Genomic DNA, 24,742 nt, shown 5'->3' on the forward strand with positions numbered 1-24,742 from the left:
AAAAAAAAAAAAAAAAAAAAAAAAAAAAAAAAAAAAATGCCACTGGGTTAGCTGGGTGTGGTGGTGCACATCTGTGGTCCTAGATACTTGGGAGGCTGAGGTGGGAGGATCTCTTGAGCCCAGGAGTTAAAGGCTGCAGTGAGTTATGACAGCGCCAGTGCACTCCAGCCTGAGTGCCGGAGCGAGACCTTATCTCTCTAAAAAAAAAAAAAAAAAAAAATTTTCAAATGCCACTGGGATAGCCCTGTTGTGCTTGTAATATCTTCAGCTGGACTTCCTGCTAACTAGGGTCCTGTTTCCGATACTTCAAGATGACTTAAGTTGGTAGGTTTTGGGGAGGGGCCTGGCCCCAACTAGGTTAGTTTAGCTTTAAATTTTTTTTTTCCTGGCCTGTTATTTTGTACATTTCTTATTCTTCCTGTTTTAAGGTGGCCCTGATTCATCTCTTCTAGGGACTTTTGAAGATGGGGACCCAAGTGGTTATGAGATTTACTAACTCCTTGCTGCCAACAGAGCCTTCTGTAAGTTTTTGGTGTACTGTTGTGAAAAGCGTGATGATGTTACTGGAATTTCAATACGGTTCTACTTCTGGGGATTTCTCCATCAGGACTCAGATCCTGAAACAGAATTTTAATATATTTGTCTTATTTTTTTGCTTTTCCTTCTTGTGGAAATTCTATTAATAGCTCTCTTGGACCTTGATTCATCTTTTTCTGCAATTAATAAAATGAGGCAGGGGTTGAGAAATTCTAGCAATTAATCAGAATATATGCATTTTTAAAATATTTAAAGTTTGTTATAGCAATAATGTATGTTAATTACAGAGCATTGGAAAAATATTGCAAACTATGATTTTGAAAACTGCAAACCATAATTCTCCCACCCAGAAGCACACTGTTATATTCTGGAAAATATTCTTGCAGTCTTTTTTTCTGTATACACACACACACACACATACACACATATGTACATATATATATATTTTTTCTTTTTTTTAAAGACAGAGTCTCGCTCTGTCACCCAGACTGGGTGCAGTGGCGCGATCTCAGCTCACTGCGACCTCCTCCTCCTGGGTTCAAGCAATTTTCCTGCCTCAACCTTCTTAGTAGCTGGGACTACAGGCACGTGCCATCACACCCAGCTAATTTTTTGTATTTTTGGTAGAGATGGGGTTTCACTGTGTTAGTATATTTTTAACATGAGATCATATGCTGTGCAAACTTTTTAACTTGCTTTGTTTCACTTAACGTTAACATAAAATTGTTAAAATTTTTTGTTTTAATGTGGGCACGTTTGGCAAACATTATAATGGCTGTAATTTTCTTAACCACTTCTCTGTTGTTGGACTTTTAGGTTCCCTCACCCCTGCCCCCCACATTGTAAATAATTAATTTCCTTATTTAGGACTATGTCAGATCAGGTGAGGTAATGGCTCATGCCTGTAATCCCAGGACTTTGGGAGGCTGAGGCCAGAGGATCACTTGAGGCCAGGAGTTCAAGACCAGTCTGAGCAACACAGTGAGACCCCCCTTTCTCCCTTTCTTTTTTTTTTTTTTGAGAAGGAGTTTCATTCTTGTTGCCCAGGCTGGAGTTCAGTGGCACCATCTTGGCTCACTGCAACCTCTGCCTCCCGAGTTCAAGTGATTCTCCTGCCTCAGCCTCCCAAGCAGCTAGGATTACGGGTGCCCACCACCATGCCCGGCTAATTTCTGTATTTTTAGTAGAGATGAGGTTTCACCGTATTGATCAGGCTGGTCTCGAACTCCTGACCTCAAATGATCCACCCGCCTCAGCCTCCCAAAGTGCTGGGATTACAGGCGTGAGCCATCATGCCTGGCCGAGACCCCCGTTTCTACAAAAAATTTAAAAATTAGCTAGGTGTGGTGGCATGTACCTGTAGTCCCAGCTACCTGGGAGGCTGAAGGTGAGGTGGGAGGATTGCTTGAGCCTGGGAGGTCGAGGCTGCAGTGAGCTGTGATTGTGCCTCTGCACTCTAGCCCGGGCGGTAGAGTGAGACACTGTCTCAAAAAAAGATTTTTTAAAGACTTATGTCAGGCCAGGTGCTGTGGCTCATGCCTGTAATCCCAGCACTTCGGGAGGCTGAGGGGTGTGGATCACCTGAGGTCTGAGACCAGCCTGGCCAACATGGTGAAATGCCATCTTTACTTAAAAAAAAAAAAAAATTAGCTGGATGTGGTGGCGGGTGCCTGTAATCCAAGCTGCTTAGGAGGCTGAGGCAGGAGAATCACTTGAACCCAGGAGGCAGAGGTTGCAGTGAGCTGAGATTGTGCCAATTCCAACCTGGGCGACAGAGGGAGACTCCGTCTCAAAATAAATAAATAAATAAATAAATAAGGCTGGGCGTGGTGGCTCAAGCCTGTAATCCCAGCACTTTGGGAGGCAGAGACGGGCGGATCACGAGGTCAGGAGATCAAGACCATCCTGGCTAACACAGTGAAACCCCGTCTCTACTTAAAAAATACAAAAAACTAGCCAGGCGAGGTGGTGAGCGCCTATAGTCCCAGCTACTCCGGAGGCTGAGGCTGGAGAATGGCATAAACCCGGGAAGCGGAGCTTGCAGTGAGCTGAGATCTGGCCACTGCACTCCAGCCTGGGCGACAGAGCGAGACTCCGTCTCAAAAAATAAAATAAAATAAAATAAAATAAATAAATTTGAAAAGACGACATCAAAGACTGGCAACATTTAAAGTAATAAATTACGTTGTAAAAGAATTGTGGCGTCAGATTTTGTATACATCTTTCAGAAGGCAGCTGGACATCAGGAGTTAGGTCCTTGGTAGAAATCAGGCTACCTGTTGTAAAGAGACCTTGCATCTTGCGGAAAGATGATTTGATGTTAGTCTAATTACTGATGTGGAGCTCTGACACCTGATAACTGTTAGCCCAGAGGCATAGGGGTGCATTTTCAGTGCTGTCATAGAGAAATTCAAGTGTCACTTCCAAAATATCCACCAGATGGCGCTAGTCTTAATATAATACTCACCCACAGGACAGCTGGCAAACTTTTTTTTTTTTGAGACAGAGTCTCACTCTGTGCCCAGGCTGGAGTGCAGTGGCATGATCTCAGCTCACTGCAACCTCTGCCTCCCTGGTTTGAGTAATTCTCCCACCTCAGCCTCCAGAGTAGCTGGGGCTACAGGCATGGGACACCACGCCTTGCTAATTTTTTCATTTTTTATTTTGGTAGAGATGGGGTTTCACCATGTTGGCCAGGCTGGTCTTGAACTCCTGGCCTCAAGTGATCCTCCTGCCTCAGCCTCCCAAAGTGTTGGGATTACAGCGTGAGCCACCACGCCTGGCCAGTGGCAGATAACTTTTGAAATGTGAATTTTAAAACTTCATGTGAAAAAAGGAAAAAAAAATCCATAACACAGGAATAGGTTAAAAAAATCATGTAGAATATTTTCACATATCTGCTTTGGTGTGGTTTATATTAAGCACTAGCATCTGGTGATTACTTTGGCGACATCCTACTCTAGTCTTTCACCATTCTGTCTTTTTCCCTTCTTCTGCCCACTCAGTCTGTCATATTCACCATGTATACTCTTTCCTCACATACTAGTTATTGGATTCTCAGTTTTACTAGTCTTCCTTTTACTATTCTTCCCTCCAGTCTTGTTTCTTGCCCCATGCGTTATGTGTATATTTATGTGTAACTGTCAGTTATTCAAGTTTTTGCTAAAATAATGAGACCTGGCATATAATGACTTATAAGAGGTGCTCAGAATCTATTTAATGGATGTTTAATGAAACAATGTATGAATGAATGAGAGGAAAATACAGGATACTAAAAATTATTTATATTTGGCTTGAGAATACAGTAAAAGTGGTAAAGAATCACATTCCTAAATTACCTATAATTAAGTGCTAAATGACACAGTATAGAACATGCTAGACCGTTTAGTGTTTCTTTTGGTTTTTTTTTGAGACGGAGTTTCGCTCTTGTTGCCCAGACTGGAGTGCAATGGTGTGATCTCGGCTCACCACAACCTCCGCCTCCCAGGTTCAAGCTGGGATTACAGGCATGTGCCACCACGCTCGGCTAATTTTGTAGTTTTAGTAGAGATGGGGTTTCTCCATGTTGGTCAGGCTAGTCTTGGACTCCTGACCTCAGGTGATCCGCCTGCCTTCCGCCTTGGGTCTTCTAGAGTACTGGGATTATAGGCGTGAGCCACTGCGCCCAGACTTTTTTTTTTTTTTTTTTTTGAGGCAGTGTCTCACTCTTGGCCCAGGCTGAAGTGGAGTGGTGCAGTCACGGCTCACTGCAGCCTCAACCTCCCGGGCTCAAGCGATCCTCCCACCTTAGCCTCCTGAGTAGCTGGGATTATGGGCACATACCACCATGAGTGGCTAATTTTTGTATTTTTTTGTATTAATTTTGTATTTTTTTTTTTGGTGCCATTGCATTCTAGGCTGGGCAGCAGAGTGAGATGATCTTGTCTCTCTCTCTCTCTCAAAAAAAAAAGACGTTATTTCCTAGGGTTATTTAAAATATTTTTATTGACAATTGTAATTATTTGTTTATTCAAACTGCCTGTTTCTTTATAGTCATGAATTATTGTCCATAATAGTTGTGTTAAATTTTATATAGATTTGAATTTCACCCTGCTTATTTTTACACAGAGAGAAGTCACAGGCAATATTTTTACCAAATGACGGTTTTGTTTTAAGGCTCAAAGTCTTACTTAGGCTAACATCTTACTCTGTTTATTAACAGAAGTGATTAATGTTTCCTCCACTGGCTCATTCATTCCTTCAAGTAAAAATTAATGTAATCTTGCATTCTTATGGAATGTAATGTTGCATTCTTCGTGTGAAAGTATTGCATAGTGGTTAAGAACCTGGACTTTGGCTTCACCATTTAGTAGCTATTGGGTCTGTGACAAATTACTTCTCCAAACCTCTCTTTCTTTATGTGTAAAAATCCTACCGTTTATGGTAATTGTGACAGTCAAATGAGCTAATACTAAGTGCTGAGTACAGGGTTTGGCACATAGTAAAAGCTCAATTTTGCTATTATTACTGTTATATATAGATATTTGGGTAGCGTTTAGTTTGTGGGGGAAGTATCTGCCATTATTGCCAAAATAATGCAGGACTGAGGAAGCCAGGTATAAGTTCAGAAATCAGGCAGCGTGGCAGAGATATACAGAAAGCAGTTTGCTGGGTTTCTTTGCCTCTGTTTCCAGGCAGAGTGAATGACCACACTGCAGCAGCGGGAGTGGATCCAGCTACCCAGACTGCTTGCAGTTTCCCCACATACAAACACTATGGGATGCCTGATCTTTGTCCCAGTTATTCCTAGTTCTTGTAGCTACCCGCATACTCTCCCAGCTCTTATGTGGATATTATAACACGGTGGGATCGGGAGGATGGAAAGAATAGTAAATGTTAGTGTTGTTTGGAGCGAAAGCTCAGTTCTTCACCTGAGCCACTTTGTAAGGCCAACTAAGATAACTGTCATGAACATCTCTTCTGAGCAAAAAAAAAAAAAAAAAAAAAAGGACATTATATTGTCTGACAGGACTTTTGTGCTTTTTCCAAATGTGAGAGGCAGGCTGTATGTAAAATAGTATGATTTTTGGAACACATCTTAATAGTCATATGGGGGACAATAGAATGAATATTTTGAGATTGTACTATTTTAATCAAAATTAAACGCCATTAAAATTTTAGTTTCACAGTTGCATTAGCTGTAGTTCAAGTGCTCAATAGCCACATGTGTGGCCACTATATTGTACAGCATAGATATAGAACATTTCCATCTTCACAGACAGTTCTGGTGAACACCATTGCTCTAGAATATGTGGTTCATATAGTTATGGACTAGGGAACAGTGCAATATTGGACGATATGCCTTATAATACATTTTTTAAAATCAATTCACTACAATTCTCTCTTAATTCCTCCAGCATGCTGTGATGGGCAGTGCAAAGAGCACAGGGCCAGACCTCAGAGCCCTCTGGTTCAGATCTTAGTTTCCATACTGACTTGCTGAGTGACTGTGAGCACCTCTCCTAGCCTTGGTTCCTTCTTCTATGATGTAAGGGAGTTGGGCCAAGTAAGGAAGTGGGGCCAAAATGTTTTGGAGCTTTAAAATTCAGTGATTTCGTAAGTCTTTTTCCAGAAATACTGAGCTCACAGATCCTACTTTGATCAAAGACTTGTTGTTTGAGAAACGCTGACCTCTGGCATAGATAACTGTCAGCAGGACCTCCCTCTGATGTCTCAATATTTTCTGCTCTGTGTATAAAGCATGAGGGGCTCTCCACCAGTCAGGATCCTCTACCCAGGGATCCACCAACTAGGTACTTTGGTTTTGCATCATTATGCATGTAGATGTGTTGCATGCAAGTCTGTGCTGTTGGAAATTTCATGCTTCTCTTTATAAAGGAACTTGTTGAATTGACATGGGTCAGTGACTCTCTGGGGGTGTTACACCATGAAGTGTGGTAGTGCCAAAGGGAGTTCTTGGCAGTTCAATTCCTCGGCTAGATTATGAAGGACAGTGGTCTTCAGACTTGTGGGCTGCTCAGGTTTAGAACGATTTGGTGTAGCTTTTCCTCAGCATTAGCCAGAATTGAACCCACTACATTCAACCAGCAGCTGCCACTCAACACCTGTGCTGGCCTTCTGCCCCCTGCCTGTTGTGGTCAGGGCGATGTGTTCTTTTTCAGAAACATTTGTGTGTTGAGCAGCTTTAGACATTCAGACATGATATTGCTAGCCTGGCTGCTCTTGGTAAGGATTTTCTTTTTCTCTAAGGACCTGAAGAGGTTGTTAGGTTGAATAAGAGCCAATACTGACTTTTCTTGCTAAGGTACTAATCAGGGTTTGAGGAGGAATCTGGGCCTCCCAGAAAATCATGAGTGTAGACTCCTAGATCCTTGAGCTGCCTGTCACCGATTGGCTGCGTCCTTGGACAAGGCCCTGACCTTCTCTGAGCCCTAATGCTCTGTAAACCCTTCCTCTCCATCTGGGATCACGAGGTGGAATGTAAAATGAATGTTTTTTCAGCTTCCAGTTTTCCTATAGAAACAAGAGTTTGCACTGAGTTGCAAATGACTAGTATTCCTAAAAATAAATAATCAAGGCTATGACTCGAATAGCTAGAAACAGCCTAGAATAGCTTTCTGTTTCACTTGAGGAAGCTTTTTACCTAACTCTTTCAAATGCACCAGGACAGTTTTGCAGTCTTTATTTTAATTAAAACCCATTTATTTTAAAACACATTAAAATATGGGTTGTATATTTTAGCAGTTATTTTATAAAGAATGAAATAGGAAAATTTTGGAAAAGCCTTGGTCATCCTTGATGTTTCTTTTGTGATCCTGTGTGATGTTTAGCACTGTTCTATTGAATGTGTTCTGATACCATCAATAACTAAAGTTCTTTCTATCCTCTTTTCCCCCTTTCTTCCTCTGCTCCTTCTTCTCTTTCTTATTTCTTTCCCTTCTGCTTCCTCTTCTTTAACTTGACCTCACTGTCCAGGGCCCATGTGGAAAAAGGTTGCTGTTTTCGGTTAGTCTGGGGAAAATACTATGATTCACTCCCTTTCCCACCCACCTTCTGGTGGGCCGTTTGTGGCCTTAAGTTAGCAGTGTGTGTGTGTGTGTTGCGCACCCTCCCCGCGGGCACACCCGCCTGCAAGCCTGGGGTGTGTGTGTGTGCGCGCGCGCAAGCGACTGCAAGCGCGGCTGCAAGCGCTGGCATACACCAGTCGGGCCGCCTGTTTGTCAACGTGTGTGTGTGTGTGTGTGTGTGTGTGTGTGTGTGAGTGTGTCCGCGCACGCAGCGCGCACATAGAGCAGAACGTTTGCCTAAAATCCGTGTGTGTGTGTGTGTGTGTGTGTGTGTATGTCTGTAGCGCACGCACACACGCCCGTGCTGCGGCCCGGGGGGTGTGTGTGCGCGTGCGTGCGGGCGTGCAGCGCGCGCCCTCGCCAGCCCGCCTGCCCGTGCGGCTTTCCCGCAGGAAAGCGGGGCTCCGGGCAGCCCGGCAGCGCCGCTTCACCCAGTGCGCGCCCAGCTGTTTCCATAGGAACCGCGACCGCGCCGGGCCCCTCCAGCGGAGGCCCCCGTGTGAGCATGCCCAGTGCAAGCCGCTAGTTTGGCTCCAGTCTAGGTTTCCAGTAAGTGGCATGCGGGACTCCGGAGGGATCCCAATGAGCTGAGCCGAGAGCCTTTGTGTACAGAGGGAGGAGGAGGAGGCTGCGGCGGCCGCCGGGCTGGAGACCCCGCCCGGGGAGCCCCCAGCAAGAACAATGCTAGCCTGCCTGACCCGAGGGAACTTACTGGACGTCCTGCAGGAGGGCTTCAATGAGGTAACTGTCCTGCTCCTCCCACTCCTCAGCTCCCCTCCCCCAGCGTCACCCGCCCAGTCTCCGGAAAGGGTCCTCTTCCTCCCCCATCCTCTGGGGACCCCAGAGCAAATTGCCCGCAGAACCCCAAGGGGGCTAAGGTGGTACTTGCAGTGCAGATGGGTGAACCAGGAGAAATCAGAAGGGCCGCCTGCCCACAGCTAAGTTGGGCCATGACCTTCCCTGATAGCTTGCTTACCTGAGCCCAAGAGGACAGGACCACAAATTCAGAAATCACCTCCTTCCAGAAGAGGGGGTCTCCATCCTCCCTAGAGTTTCTCTCCCCAAGGAAATCCTCAGGGAATCCCTGGATATTTGGCAAAAGTGCTCATCTATATCAGGAGCTAACCAGCGGAGCCAAGGGAGGGTGGAGTGGTACTGCATTGGTAGAAAGTTTGAGAGGGCAGGGGACTGTAGATGGTCCATGTGAAGTGCCCTCTTCATGTCTGAATCTCTTTCTGAGTCCGGGGCAGTAGATTTCTCTGCAATCAAGGACGTGGTTGTCTGAGAGGAGCTACTGAGCGAGAGGGGACCTGGGTCCTGGGCCCAATCCCAGGGAGCCAGCGTGTGCACCCGTCCATGTGAGAGCAGAGGAACTGGGGCCTCAGTCTGACAGGCAAGATGGGCTAGGGCCGACAAGGGGTCATTTCCTCTCCACTTGTTTCTCTTACAATTCTATTTATTGCATTTGCTTTTCTTGTGACCCAGGAAGTTCTGGTTTGGGATGCTTCCCCCTCAAGATTGCCCCATATGTCTTCCACTGCAGCCAAGCCCTACTCCTGCGGGTTGTCTTAGCCCAGCATCCAGGGAAACCTACGCTGTTAGTTGTGCCTTTCTTCGTTTCTCTCTCCCTCCTTTTCCTTCCATCTCTCTCTTTCTTCTCTCTGTGACTCTCTAAAATTTAAGATTTTAAAAATCAGTTTTTACTCAACATATGAATACATTGTCCTCTTAAATATGAACATCATAGGCAACACTGAAGTGCCTTTGGTTCCCCCCACCCATTCCAGCCTTTTCCACACAAATAACCATTCTCATGAATTCGTGTATAAGATTTTATTTCTGCGGCTGCACTACAGCCTCCTTCCTTAATTCCTGTTTCTAATTAAGAAGCTCTGCAGCCTGACCTGCCACAGAACACTCCCCCTTTCTGGTCCCCATCCCCTAGCGTTGTTCCTAACACAGAGGAAAACTGCAGAAATGCTGTCCAAACCTAACCGAGTTGGAATTTTCCTTTGGCCAAGGGGTATCACAGCCTTCACTGAGGGGCGGAGCTTGCATCCTGTCTGCACTGCAGGGCACCTCATCTTTGCATCATTCCTGTGTGAACACATGTAAGGGGATTGTTAACAAAGAGCTATAGTCTAAGAGTTGAAACACAGAAGAGCCAGGAAGCCTACCTCTGAGTGATTCCCATATTCTGGTTCCTCTTTTCTCACTCTCTGCCTTTGGGCTGCCCCTGGTCTTTAGCTGCGTAAGTCTGACTCATTCACCAATTGTGGCAGAAGCTCTTTTAGTTGTCTTATACCTCCTGCTCCAACTTAAAACAACAACAACAAAAAAACTCAGCTCTTGATGGTCCCACTGTCTATTTAGGAGCAGGAAACCAGCACAGAGCTGGTCCTAATCTTTGTTTTCTGCTCATTTTCACTTCGAAACCTGTCGACTAAAGAGCCACGTAAACTAAGAGGCTTGGCCGTCTGTTTCATGCTTTGGTGCTTCCATAAATATCCACTGACCTCCAATTCTTGAAAAACATAAGGGCCTAAAGGAAAAGGGGAATGGGAGAATCATGTTTTTGTGGTGGTAATGGAATCTTCATAAAAACCACAGATGCATAACTTTTTAATTAATTGGTCCCTAGAATAATGCAGTAGTGCCTCTTTTCCTTCTCTGATATTTGATTTTTCCACCCATCCTGTAAACTTCCCTCCACCCCCTCCACAAGCTAATGTACATCTGTTCCTCTCTGTTAGATTTGAACTCTGATAGCCAATGAGTACTTTTGGTTTCTCTGAAAAATTGACATCATCTAAATAACAATAACAGTAATATGTTAAATTTGAATGGTTTCTTACAGTTTAAATGATTCTTTCACATTCTATATTAAATAATTCATTTTACGTACAATATTACATTTAGTGCTACTGAACAATAGTGTAATTGGTTATTTTAGTATCCATGGGGCCCTATTTGACCTGTTCCAGCCTCTAAGGTTGCTTAATAGATCCAGTAATATTCCATTTATTTTTTTAGAGTCCTTGAGATAAGGATGTAAACAGGGATTGTAAAGCTAGTGTCAGAATACGCTTTAATTCTCCTGAGAATTCCTACTGAGGCTACGAATACCACACATGTATCCAGTCACCTCCTGGGAATGATCCAAGTATATCTAAAGCTATTCTTCATCACCCAGATGCTTTATAGGTCTGTGTAGTTAGGGCTGTGACCTCATTCTCTATGGCAGAGAAAACTGCCACAGGAAATGGAGCTTTGGCCTTAATTGGTTAATTATAAGGGAACCCTGCAGCAGAGAGAAACCCTGCCCTCTGAATCCTGGCTTCCCTCTACCCACTGTTGGCTTCTGTTCTCAATCCTTTGCCACTATGTATAGCCATGCATGACAGAATTTTCTCTTACTGCATTTCCTACACAGAGCCCTGGCCTCAACATGTCTGGCAAATAACTCACAGATTTGATCCTTGTCAGTGCTTTCAATGCAATGCCTTTGAATGGCATGGTTAATTTGGACGGCGAATTATCCACAAGTTTTGGCTACTGCCACCCTGGCTGTCATCCCCCATTTCCTATGGCTTGGCCAGGCTTCCTATAGATCACAGTTTCCCCAATCTGCATCTGCCTCAAAGCTATTTGTTTTCTCTGCCACTTGGTATTGGTGTTGTCCTGTGAATGTTGTAATCGTGCCAACATGAATTTCTGCAAGTGTTTTTTGGGGGGCTGAACTTTCTTTAAAAACAACTTTGTGCTTGTGTTGGGAGGTTTTGAGAGACCTGAGATTATAATATGGTTTGGCTAATAAGCATTCATTTATTCAGTTATTCATTAGTTATTCATAAACCAGTAATTTATTGAGAGGGGATGGATAAAAGAATTGAAAAACACTCAGTTCCTGCTTCCAAGGAGTTTATAGGGAGAGATAGGGTGTACTGATATGAAAAGGACTGAACATTTACCAACCCATCTGCTCATTGAGGCCAGTTTTTTTCCCTGCTCGTCTGGTACATGCATGCAAGCAGTCATTCATGGGACAGTCTCTGAATTACTGTGTTTGCCAGTCACTGTGCCAGGCTCTGGAAATACATAGAAGTTCAATAACATACAGTCTGTGCCCTACTGAAGCTCACAGACCAATGAAGATAAAGTAGCCAGGCACAGTGGTGCATGCCTGCAGTGTTAGCTACCTGAGAGGATGAGGCAAGAGGACCACTGGAGCTGAGGAGTTAGAGGCTGCAGTGTGCTGTGACCGCACATGACTGATGACTGCACTCCGGCTTAGATGACAGAGCGAGACCCATTTCTTAAAAGAAGAGATAGGCCGGGTGCTGTGGCTCCTGCCAGTAATCCCAACACTTTGGGAGGCCAAGACGGGTGGATCACCTGAGGTCAGGAGTTCGAGAGCAACCTGGCTAACATGGTGAAACCCTGTCTCTACTAAAAGTACAAAAATTAGCCGGGCATGGTGGCTCATGCCTGTAATCCCGGCTACTTGGGAGGCTGAGGCAGGAGAATTGCTTGAACCTGGGAGGTGGTGATTGCAGTGAGCTGAGATTGTGCCACAGTAGATGTTCAGAGTGTCAAACTTGGGAAAATTGAGGTGATACAGAAATCTTACTTGTGGGGAAGAGTGAACGTAGGCCCAGGTGTGGTGTGAATGGCCTGGGAGGCTGAAAGTTGGGGGAATGGTTTATGAAAATGATGGCTGACAGGAAATCTGTAGTCTGAACCTTAACCTTTTGAACATAAGTTCTGGCAGACTTTCCCTACCAGTTTTCCTCCAAGTAGAAAAGTAGAAATTGAAATTTCACATTAAGATTCATCTGCTTGGCAGTCCCTTAGAAATATAGGAAGAGGCCAGGCACAGTGGCTCACACCTATAATCCCAGCACTTTGGGAGGCTGAGGCAGGAGGATGACTTGAGCCCAGGAGTTCAAGACCAGCCTGGGTAACATGGTGAGACCCTGTCTCCACAATTAAAAAAAAAATTAGCTGGGCATGGTGGCATGCATGCCTGGGAGCCCAGCTACTTGGGAGGCTGAAGTGGGTGGATCACTGAAGCCCAGGAGGTTGAGGCTGCAATGAGCCACGTTCCTGCTACTGTTCTCCAGCCTGGGCAACAGGGTGAGACTCTGTCTCAAAACAAAACAAAATATACACACACACACACACACACACACACAAACACAGAGGAAGAGTTTTGGTCTGGTCTCATCTCCATGGGGGACATAGAGTGAGTGAGGAAGAAGATTGGTAAGTGAAACATCACTCCTAAGGGCCTTGTGCCCTCCATGGGGTAGCGGTGGCAACACTGGGCCAATTAGAGGCTTCCAGACATTTTCATAATGAACTCCTCTGTGCTTTGCTGTAGAAATTAAAGGCTTGTTAAGTCTACAGAGCAACTCAGCACCAGATTCCCCATCCTTCTTTTTTCTATCCTGCCTGGTTTCTCCTCTCCCCACCCAGGCTCATTGGCTTCATTCCCACAGGAGGCAATGCCAGCTAAACAGATGCACCCTGGCAGCAAGCTCTCAGGCAGCTTTATGTTCCTCGTGGTGAGTGATGGCTTGGCCAGGCATGTGGAGCAGTGATAGGGCACTGTTAGCCAGGTGCCGCTCCCCCAGGCGGTTCAGAGGGTCTAGGGAACACTAGAAAGGCTTCATCTGCCATGACTGGCGTTTTGTCTAGGCTGTAGGGACCAAAGGCTAAAACCGACACTTTCCTGAAAGCATGTTGTTTGTTATCTCCCAAACCAAGCTCCATTAAAGTGGTCATGAATATAACCTTTAGTAGCTGGATGTGGTAAGGGAATAGAGAACCAACTCCACAGGCCCTGAGGCTGGGCTCTTATCTCCTATTTCTAGGATGAGGGACACCCCTAGACCATAGAGTGACACTTCATTCATCCATTCATTCACATGCATTTATTGGGCACTGACCTTGTAACATGTACTTGTGAAGGAGCAGAGAGTGTTTGGGGACTCATAACTGACAGAAATTTAAAAATAAGTTTAGGAGATGATATCTTTCAGAAAATCTTTAGCTCTTTACTTTCTGATATATTATCTTTTGACCACTGGGCTGAATACTAATACATTAATCTTCCCTTATCCAAGGGAGGTCCATCTCAAGACCCCCAGTGGATGCCTGAAACCATGGATGGTACTGAACCTGACTGCCATCAGTCGGAGCCTGTTTCTGTTCCTATCTTCTACCCACAAATTTAATGTATTTTCCATCTTAATTAAGCACTTATCACACACTGTGGCTGAAACTTGCAGTCTGAGGTATGGCAGAAACACTAGCATGCATTCCTTTTTCCATCTTCAAAATTTCATGGATGAAAGATTCATTCTTTTTTTTTTTTTTTTTTTTTTGAGACGGAGTCTCGCTCTGTCACCCAGGCTGGAGTGCAGTGGCCGGATCTCAGCTCACTGCAAGCTCCGCCTCCCGGGTTCACGCCATTCTCCTGCCTCAGCCTCCCGAGTAGCTGGGACTACAGGCGCCTGCCACCTCGCCCGGCTAAGTTTTTGTATTTTTAGTAGAGACGGGGTTTCACTGTGTTAGCCAGGATGGTCTCGATCTCCTGACCTCGTGATCCGCCCGTCTCGGCCTCCCAAAGTGCTGGGATTACAGGCTTGAGCCACCGCGCCCGGCCTGAAAGATTCATTCTTATCATAAATCTTAGCAACCTCAGCATATGATTTTATTTTCTTTCCTTATTAAGTCAAGAACTTTCACCTTTTCACTTAAAGGAAGCACTTTACAGCATCTTTTGGCATATCTGAATTTCTAGCATCACTATTCTTATACTTTGAGGCCATTATAGAGTAAAACAAGGGCTACTTGAACACAAGCACTGTGATACCTTGGCAGTCGTTTCAATAAGATGACAGGTAGCATGGACAGCTTGGATATGCTGGACAAAGGGATGAGTCACGTCTTGGGTGATACAGAGTGGAATGGCACAAGAGTTCATCATACTACTCAGAGTGTTGGACAATTTGGGTTTTTTTTTATTTTGATTTTAATTAATTAATTTATTTTTTGAGACAGTGTCTCACTCTGTCACCCAGGCTGGAGTGCAGTGATGTGATCTCAGCTCACTGCAACCTCTGCCTCCTGCCTCTTGGGTTCAAGTGATTCTCCTGCCTCAGTCTCCCCAGTAGCTGGGACTACAGGTGTGTGCTACCATGCCCGGCTAATTTTTGTAGTTTTAGTAGAGACAGGGTTTCACCATGTTGGCCAGACTGGTCTTGAGCTCCTGACCTCAGGTGATCCGCCTGCCTCAGCCTCCCAAAATGCTGGGATTACAGGCATGAGCCACTGCACCCAGCTAGGATTTAAAGCTTAGGAATTATTTCTGGAATTTTCTTTCTCTCTCTCTCTTTTTTTTTTTTGAGATGGAGTCTTGCTATGTCCGCCAGGCTGGAGTGCAGTGGCACAGTCTTGGCTTACTGCACTCTCCACCTCCCAGGTTCAAGCAATTCTCCTGCCTCAGCCTTCCAAGTAGCTGGGACTATAGGTACGTGCCACCATGCCCGGCTAATTTTTTTGTATTTTTAGTAGAGACGGGGTTTCACTGTGTTATCCAGGATGGTCTCGATCTTCTGACTTCGTGATCTGCCTGCCTCAGCCTCCCAAAGTGCTGAGATTACAGGCATGAGCCACTGCGCCTGGCCTATTTCTGGAATTTTCTATTTAATATATTCAGACGGTGATTGACCATGGGTGATTGAAACTGTGGAAAGAAAAACTATGGGTAAGGGGGACTACTGTACAAAGAACCTGTCCATACAAGGAAGAAGAAATTTAAGGATATTTTTACTTGTGAACTTTATATGTACCCAATTAGCCATCAAATTCAATGAACAAATAGCTTTTCCAGGTTCAGTAAAGGGCTGAAAGAGATAATAGAAAAGAAATACAATAGGGTGTTTACTGGCAGAATTTAGGCCAATAATAACATAAGGTTTCTAAATCTTCAGCTTTCCTCTTAGTTTCTCAGCAACTTCCCCACCCTCATCTCCTCATCTCCTGCAGCTGGGGGGGGTCTCAGAGTTCTAAACAGGTATCTGGTTTCACTGTAAAACTAATTTCCTTCCTGAGCCGTTCATGTCTCCTCCTGAACTGTCTCTCTAGCATACCACAAAAGCTCTCTGCTTTTCTTGTTTGCTTTTCTTGTTGCCAGCAGGAAAACATAGAGCCGCCTCCTTGGCTGTTTCTACTCTAAGAATAGTAGACACCACACACTTCTCTGGTGAAGCCCCGTTGGTGCTTTTGCAACTCGAACAAATAAGTCCCCGGCAGGAATTCGGTGAGCTTGAGTCTTGGAGGAGAGAGAGAACTGAGGCTCGGTTTACAAACTTATTTGGAAGGAAGGGGAGGTCCCAAAGAAAAACAGGAAGAAAGTTACATTTGGTGGCAAGAAAGCTTTCAAGGTCAAGATTTCCTGCACAAATGAAGATTTTGGATAGAACTGTCTACACTAGAAGACTTTTACCTGAAATCGTAGGGTTATTTGGAGTGTCTTGGAGGAAGCTGATGGAGATTATGGGATTGCTAAAGCCTCCTTCCGCTGGCTACTTCTTGGTACTATCACTGCCCTCACAGCTTTAGAGGGCCAGTCTCATCAAGCCAAAATCCTTCTCAGACAGTTTTAACTCTTGTTGTGTCTACTGACTGACTTCTTCTGAGGCCTGACTCAGAGGGTGATTACCATGAAAACCTTCAGTTGTTCTAGACGTCTATTACACTGGCATCCTTTTGGCTTCCTTAGAACAAGTTAGTCATGAAACTCCAGACTGAGATTAGTTCAACACTGTCATACACGTAGTATGTACCAACCGTCTTGGTCTTTTTTTTTTTTAATTAGTTTGGTTACAAGTGCCAAAAACCTAACTTGAACTAGCAGGGATAGGAAGTGGATGTTATTGACTCGCATGGAATCCAAGGAAAGGTAGAAAACTAAACCATGGAAAGGGCAGGGATGCAACAGAAACAATGAAATCAAGAACTCTGACACTGGCAGGATCTCTTCCTCTGTTCTCTGCCTCGTATCTGCTTCTTTCTATGCTGGCTTTATTCCCATTTACTAGAGCTGGTTTTTCCTTCTCAGGTGAGCAGCGTGGCCTATGGCAACGTCTAAGTTTTATATCTTACAACTTTGAGAGAGATGAGGGAGGAGGAGGAAGACTGATTCTATTCCTAAATGCCAGTTCAAAAAGTTCCAGGGATTGGCTGGGTTTCACCAATGGACTTTGCCAGACCAATCAATTGTGGCCAGTGGAGGGGGTGATACAATGCCAACCTGGTCATAGGACCCACCACTACATGTGCAGAGGAGGGTTCTTAAAGAAGAGGGGATCATTGTGGGCTGGGCAGCTACCCCAGGAGCTGTTAGCTATAATATCACTGTAAGCTTAGTTGGAATCTGATCATTCCTACTTTGCCTCTCTTGACCAAGATCCAGGGTCATAATCAAGATATAGTTCTTTTTCCTTTTTAAAAAATTATTGTTATGCAAAAGAGCTTCATTTATTTGTTTAGTTTTCTGACTTTGTGCTGGTGTGTCCAATACTTTTTCTTTTCCTCAATAAGGAAGGCATGCTCGGTTCTGTCACAGACACATTTAGTACACGTAGAACAACTACAGGCCTTGCTGACATGTTTTTTTTTTTTTTGAGACAGAGTCTTGCTCTGTTGCCCAGGCTGGAGTGCAGTGGCATGATCTCAGCTCACTGTTTTCAGTGTTTTTGGAGGCCAAGACAGGAGGATGGCTTGAGGCCAGGAGTTCGAGACTAGTCTGGGCGATAGCAAGACTCCATCTCTACAAAAAATAAAAATTTAAAAAAAGAAAAAAGAATAAAGTAACGTGGATCTGGACAGAATGCCAAATAGCCACAGCACCTTAGTCTCTAACACTCTCTAGACAGGACTTCAGGATCCATAGTCTAGCCCCCCAGTTCCTGGACTGTCCCCACTGTAATGATTGTCCCCCTCTGTGCCACTTCGACAAGGCCACATGCCGAGGCCACACTTGGAACTTACTCTGCAGAATTTCCCCACCCCTGAAATCTTGAACTCTGAAACTATACTCTGCTCAAAACCCCAGTTTTCACAGTCCTACATTCCCATTAAACTTATTTTTTCATTCCGTCAAGTTCTTCTTTCCATCCTGTCCTCTACCTTCTTAAGGCTTATCCACTGTCTCTTAATTTCTTCTCCCTGGCCCAGACTTTACCGTCAGTCACTTCAAGCGCTTTGAACACCATGCTCACTTCCTTTGCCCTGGTGGTCACTGCCTCTCCTCTGATTATTTTTAGTCCTAGATTGGCCCATCCTTGGTTTCCCCTGCTCATGGCCCAGGCCTGCTGAGCAGGTCTAGAGCAAATCACACAACCTTGCTGATTGATTCAATTACGAAATGATGATATCCAGTCCTAGCTGAGTGCTTGGTGCTGCCAGGAATCTTTAGCAGTTGGTGTTGTTTGCAGCTTCTCACAGGGTCTGCCGCAAGTCTCTGACCCTTTCCTGAGGCCTCCTTCATTCTCCCTGTCCCTTTGACCCTCAGCAGATAAACTGGCCTACTTCATAGGAAGGAATGACTTGTGGGGCAGCTGCATTTAACTCCTTCAGCTTCCCTCTTCCCACCCCCACACTTCCCTACACTCCTGATCAGAGGACGCAGCATATGTTTGCTTTTAACCTACATACGTCCTCCCATATCTATTAAATCATCTCTAGATTATTTTATTATACTTAATACAATGCCTACACATACTTCATTCCCATGGATTTGTCTTAGTACTCAGCAAATTCAAGTGTTGCTTTGCTGCTGATCAGAGGACGCAGCCCTCTTCCTCTTCTCTGAAACCTTGATGCATCATGATCTCTCCCATTTCCTTCTCTGCCAAATAACTCTTAGAGCTCACCTTACCTTTTGGGATGCTGTAGAGCCCAGGAGTTAGTGTCATCACTGAATTCAAACCCTTGTTCTGTCACTGAGCAGCCCTGAGACTGTGGGCATATTCCTCTGAACCTTGGTTTCCACATCTGTAAATTGGGAAAAATATTCCCTTGCAGAGTCAATGTGAAGGGAGAATATATGTATAAGGGATGTAGCAAAGTGCTTAGCACAATACCTGGCATGTAGTAAGTGCTTGGTAGATGGCAGTTATTCCATTGGCAAGCTTATACCTAGATTCTCTCAAATGTGGATCTCCCACCCCGCCCCCAGCTCTTGGGCTCTAGACCTGTGTTTTGCCAACTGGCTGTGGAACATCTATACTCTGGTGTTCTACAAATAGCTCAGACTCTCAAAACCGAGCCATTGACTTTTCCCCAGTGCTTGTTCTTCATGTCTTCTCCATCCCGGTTAAAGTATCACCAGGCAGCCAGTCATTCAGGCGTGACTTTTTGGACCCTCTCCTTTTGTCGCTGCCTACATCCTATCAGTCATCTCTGACTTGTTTCTGGAGTTTGTCCTTTGCTTACTGGTGCTGCTTCAGTTTAGGTGCTTATCTTCTCTTGCTTGAATTATTGCCTGGGCTCCTCGTTGGCTTCTTCAGTCTGCATGCTGTTCTTTCTGTTCCAAGATGCCAGTCACACAGTTTCACTCTCCTGTTTCACAACTTCACACTTGCCTGTTGAAGGTCATTATGCTTAGTCTGAGTGCTGGTGGTCGCACTGGTGACCTGTTTCTCCAACATTATCACCTGCCACTGACAGCTCCGCCCACACGCTACCCCCTCAACTGGCTGTTCCTCTAAGATACTGTATGTCTTTTGACGCTTCCCCCTTCCATCACCTCTGCCCTTGTCCCCTCTGCAATTGGCAGACATCTGTAAAGAACCAGCCAAATGTCTCCTTTCCTGTTGACCTTTTCCTGATTCCCCCAGCTTTCCATCCTGTTGTTCCTTCTCTGCATAAATAGCTTTTTTGTTTTGTTTTGTTTTTTTCACATTTCTCCCTTGTAGCAGCAATCACTTTGTATCCGTTATTTATGTGCCTGTAAGTGCTGACCTTGGCACAATGCCTGGCAGATAGTAGGGACTCAAGAATATGTTGACTTGAATAAATGAATGCATGGAATGACAGGATCTCTTGAGACACAATCTAACAAGGTGAAATTTATTAGAGGCAAATGTGGATCAAGAAAACCAATTTTACAAGCTCAAAGATGAAAAGGATATGGTTTAACAGCAAAATGTGTTAAAAATTATTTAGAGGTTTTGGTTGACAGTTTAGTGTGAGTCAACAATGTGACAAAAAGAAAAAGAAAAAGAAAGAAAAGAATATGAAGTATCTTGAATGAAGAAGCTGAGTATCTGGTTTTATACCTAGAGTATTGTGTTTGGTTCTAGGTATTACAGTTTTAAAGAGACTTAGACTGAATAGCAATATTTCTTTTTTTTTTTTTTATTTTTGTGGGTACAAAGTAGGTATATATATATATGTTTTTTCTTTTTTTGGGGGGGACACAGTTTCACTCTTGTTGCCCAGGCTGGAGTGCAATGGCATGATCTTGGCTCACTGCAACCTCTGCCTTGGATTCAAGCAATTCACGTGCCTCAGCCTCCCGAGTAGCTGGGATTACAGGCGTGTGCCACCATGCCCAGCTAATTTTTGTATTTTTAGTAGAGACAGGGTTTCACCATGTTGGCCAGGCTGGTCTTGAACTCCTGACCTCAGCTTATCCACCCACCTCAGCCTCCCAAAGTACTGGAATCATAGGCATGAGCCACTGTGCCCAGCTAGTAGTTGTATATATTTATGGGGTACATGAGGTACTGTGATATATGCTTATGATGTATAATAATCATGTCAGCGTAAATGGAGTATCCATCACCACAAACATTTATCCTTTCTTTGTGTTACAGATAACCTAATTATAGTTTTAGTTACTTTAAAATGTACAACATTATTGCCGACTGTAGTCACTCTTTTGTGGAATAGCAGTAATTCTTCAAACCATTTTGCTTTTAAGGTTTTTTAAAATAAATTACCAAAATAGACAAACCACTAGCTAACATAAATAAGAAAAAAAAGGGAGAAAATACAAATACACAAAATAGGAAATGACAATAGGAAAATAGCCACTGAAACAGAAAAAGTAATTACAATAGACTTTGCAGTCTTCTGTGCAAATGCATTCAAAAACTTTGATGAAATGGATAATTTCGTAGGTAACTACTGATTACCAAAATTGATAGAAAATGGAAGTTTCAACAGACCAATTTCTATAGAAGAATTAGAGAACCCTGTTAAGGAATTACTCCTCAAAAAAGTACAGGCCCAGATTATCTCATGGGTAATTCTACTAAACCTTCAAATATCAGATTGACACAATGTTGCGTAAGTTATTTCAGAGCATTGAAAATGAAGGAAAACCCATAAATATGTACACCTACATATGTGGGGGTAACCAAAAATGGACTACAAAGAGTAACAAATGAACCTAACTGTATTATAAATAAATAATATAACCACAGTGGAAGGAGCAGAAAAGGAAAGAACTAACCCAAGTAACTTTGGAAGCAGTATTTTGGCTTCTGTACTGTACTGTAAGGCTAAAGACAAAAAGTATACCTACAAAAATTAAAAAATAAAAAAAGAAAATGAAGGAGAATTTCCTAAAAGTTTTTATGAAATGTAATATTTATATCTAAACATTATAGAGATGGTACAAAAAAAATACAGACTATTATTATTTATGAATATCCATGAGATTTGGGAGTGGCCAGGGGCCCCAAAATGATATAGTTTGGCTATGTCCCCACCCAGATCTCTTCTTGAATTCCCACGTGTTGTGGGACCCAATGGGAGGTAATTGAATCATGGGGGCAGATCTTTCCTGTGCTGTTCTCATGATAGTGAATAAGCCTCACAAGATGTGATGGCTTATGAGGCGGAGTTTCCCTGCACAAACTCTGTCTCTCTTTTTGCCTGCTGCCATCCATGTAAGATGTGACTTGCTCCTCCTTGCCTTTTGCCATGATTGTGAGGCTTCCTTAGCCATGTGGAACTGTAAGTCCATTAAAACTTTTTTTTTTAGATGGAGTCTCACTCTGGTCACCCAGGCTGGAGTACAGTAGCACGATCTTGGCTCACTGCGATTTCTACCTCCTGGGTTCGAGCGATTCTCCTGCCTCAGACTCCTGAGAAGATGGGATTACAAGTGCACACCACCACGCCTGGCTGATGTTTGTACTTTTAGTACAGATGGGGTTTCACCATGATGGGCAGGCTTGTGTTGAACTCCTGACCTCAAGTGATCTGCCCGCCTCAGCCTCCTAAAGTGCTGGGATTATAGGCATGAGCCACCATGCCCATCTTAAAATCTCTTTTCTTTCCCAGTCTTGGGTATGTCTTTATCAGCAGTGTGAACACAGACTAATACAATGTTCTTGAATAGGATGACTCAACATCATAAATATGTCAGTTCTCTCTAAATTAATGTATAAGTTTAATACAATCCCAGTAAAAATTCCAAGAAGCTTTTTTAGGAAGTTAGACAAATTGACACTAAAGTTCATAGTGAAATAAACACACAGGAACAGTCAGGAAAACACTAAGGCAATGGTTTACAAGCAGTGATTCACCTGTAATCGCAGACTTTGGGAGGCCAAGGTGGGAGGATGGTGAGGCCAGAAGTTCTAGCCTGAGCAACAAAGTGAGACCCTGTCTCTACAAAAAAATCCAAAACTTGGCTAGGCGCAGTGGTTCACGCCTGTAATCCCAGCACTTTGGGAGACCAAGTCAGGCAGATCATGAGGTCAGGAGTTCGAGACCAGCCTGACCAACATAGTGAAACCACATGAGCTGAGCTGAGATTGCACCACTACACTCCAGCCTGGGTGACAGTGTGAAACTGTCTCAAAACAAAACAAAACAAAAAAACCCTAAAAATTAGCCAGGTGTGGTGGCGTGTGCCTATGGTCTTAGCTATTCGGGAGGATGGGGCTAGAGGATGGATTGAACTTGAGAGGTCGAGGCTGCAGTGAGCTGTGATCATGCCACTGAACTCTAGCCTGGGCAACAGAGCAAGACCCTGTCTCCAAAAACCAAACAAAGAAAAACCAAATGGGGCAGATTTCTATAAACCACTTTGGAGTGATTTTCAGAATTAAATCAAGTGAATCAAATGAAGTGAAGTTAGAAAGGAAAGTACAAATTAGTATCAATACTATAATGTTTTTCTTGAAAAAAAGGGAAATAACACACATGTATCTGTTATTTTCCATATAAACTGGAAACTAATGAGCTTGGTTACATGGGATAGGGTGTGGAGAGGTACATGGGAATGAAGTGGAAAGAATTATGTGGGAGTGACACTTTTTATGTTTTTGAATAGCTCTTTCAGGACCATATTAATGTTTCATCTATCCAAAAAATAAATAATTAAAATCAACCAGGCTGGGCGCAGTGGCTCACTCCTGTAATCCCAGCACTTTGGGAGGCCGAGGTGGGCGGATCACCTGAGGTCAGGAGTTTGAGACCAGCCTGGCCAACATGGTGAAACCCCATCTCTACTAAAAATATAAAAAATGAGCCAGGCATGGTGGCATGTGCCTGTAATCTCAGCTACTCAGGAGGCTGAGGCAGGAGAATTGCTTGAACCCGGGAGTTGGAGGTTGTAGTGAGCCTAGATGGCGCCATTGCACTCCAACTTGGGACAGAGTGATACTCCATCTCAGTCAATCAATCAATCAATAAAATCAACCAGAATGTGGGGGTAACAAAAAATGGACTACAAAGAGTAACAAATGAACCTAACTGTATTATAAATAAATAATATAACCACAGTGGAAGAAGCAGAAAAGGAAAGAACTAACCCAAGTAACTTTGGAAGCAGTATTTTGGCTGTGTACTGTAAGGCTAAAGACAAAAAGTATTGTACAGTAGCTATCCCTATCCATGGGTTCTGTATCCGTGGTTTCACCATCTGTGGATTCAACAAACTGCAGATCAAAAATATTTGACAAAAGAATTGCGTCTCTACTGAGTAGGTACAGACTTTTTTTCTTGTCATTATTCCCTAAACCAGAGGTCCCCAACCTTTCTGGCATCAGGAACCGGTTTCATGGAAGACAGTCTTTCCATGGACCAGGTGGGGGATGGTTTTGAGGTGATTCAAACACATTACATGTATTGTGCACTTTATTTTTATTATTATTACATTGTAATATATAATGAAATAATTATACAACTTACCATAATGTAGAATCAGTGGGAGTCCTGAGCTTGTTTTCCTGCAACCAGGTGGTCCTATCTCGGCATAGTGGGCGACAGTGACAGATCATCAGTCATTAGATTCTCATAAGGAGGGTGCACCAGAGATCCCTCACATGCACAGTTCACAATAGGGTTCCCACTCCTATGAGAATCTAATCCCACCGCTGATCTGACGGGAGGCGGAGCTCAGGTGGTAATGTGAGCAATGGAGCCGCTGTAAATACAGATGAAGCTTCACTCTGTGGCCCGGTTCCTAACAGGCCATGGACCAGATGCCTGTCCTAAACTATTACAGCTTAACAACTATTTACATAACATTACACTGTATTAGCTATTACGAGTAGTCTAGAGATGATTTAAAATATACAGAAGGATGTGCTTAGGTTATATGCAAATACTATGCCATTTTATATCAGAGAGTTGAGCATCTATGGATTTTGGTAACTAAAGAAGTTCCTGGAACCAGTCCTCTATGGATACTGAGGGACAACCTTATACAAATACTCTATTGTAGTTAGTACATTTATTTTTCACCAGGTATGAGTTAGGAATTCTGAAATGATTTTATGTGTATTCAGGGACTGAGCAAATAAATATATATTATGGCTAGTGAGAGTCAGTTTTCTCAGGATAGGGGAGTTACACAAATAAGGAAAAGTGAAAGGAAAGGATGAACTCTGTGGTGTTGGGTTGGAGGAGATATCAATATAATTTATGGTATAAATTATGTATGTAAATATATATACACATACACAACACACCCCCATATATATATACATTCCATACATTCATATATATCTATCAAGATAAGTATATATAGGTATGTATGTATGCATATATAAATTTCCTACTTTATCTACTGAGAGGACCTAGAATATTACCTCAATAGC

The 24,742-nt window shown here is 43.6% G+C and overlaps 1 protein-coding gene across 2 annotated transcripts in view; it reads left to right on the forward strand.

Annotated features, from left to right (window-relative positions):
- The window catches only part of DIXDC1 (DIX domain containing 1), a 98,412-nt gene that overhangs the window by 2,687 nt on the left and 70,983 nt on the right, over window positions 1-24,742 (forward strand). Inside the window, exon 2 of one of the 2 annotated variants that reach the window (XM_025356275.1) lies at window positions 429-521. In XM_025356275.1, the coding sequence (XP_025212060.1) occupies window positions 465-521 (57 nt within the window). In that variant the 5' untranslated portion in view covers window positions 429-464. Of the gene's footprint in view, window positions 1-428; window positions 522-7,988; window positions 8,346-24,742 lie in introns of those variants that run through there. The other variant, XM_025356273.1, reaches the window with a different exon arrangement.

The sequence above is a fragment of the Theropithecus gelada genome, chromosome 14 (assembly GCF_003255815.1).
Source record: "Theropithecus gelada isolate Dixy chromosome 14, Tgel_1.0, whole genome shotgun sequence".
NCBI lineage: Eukaryota > Metazoa > Chordata > Mammalia > Primates > Cercopithecidae > Theropithecus > Theropithecus gelada.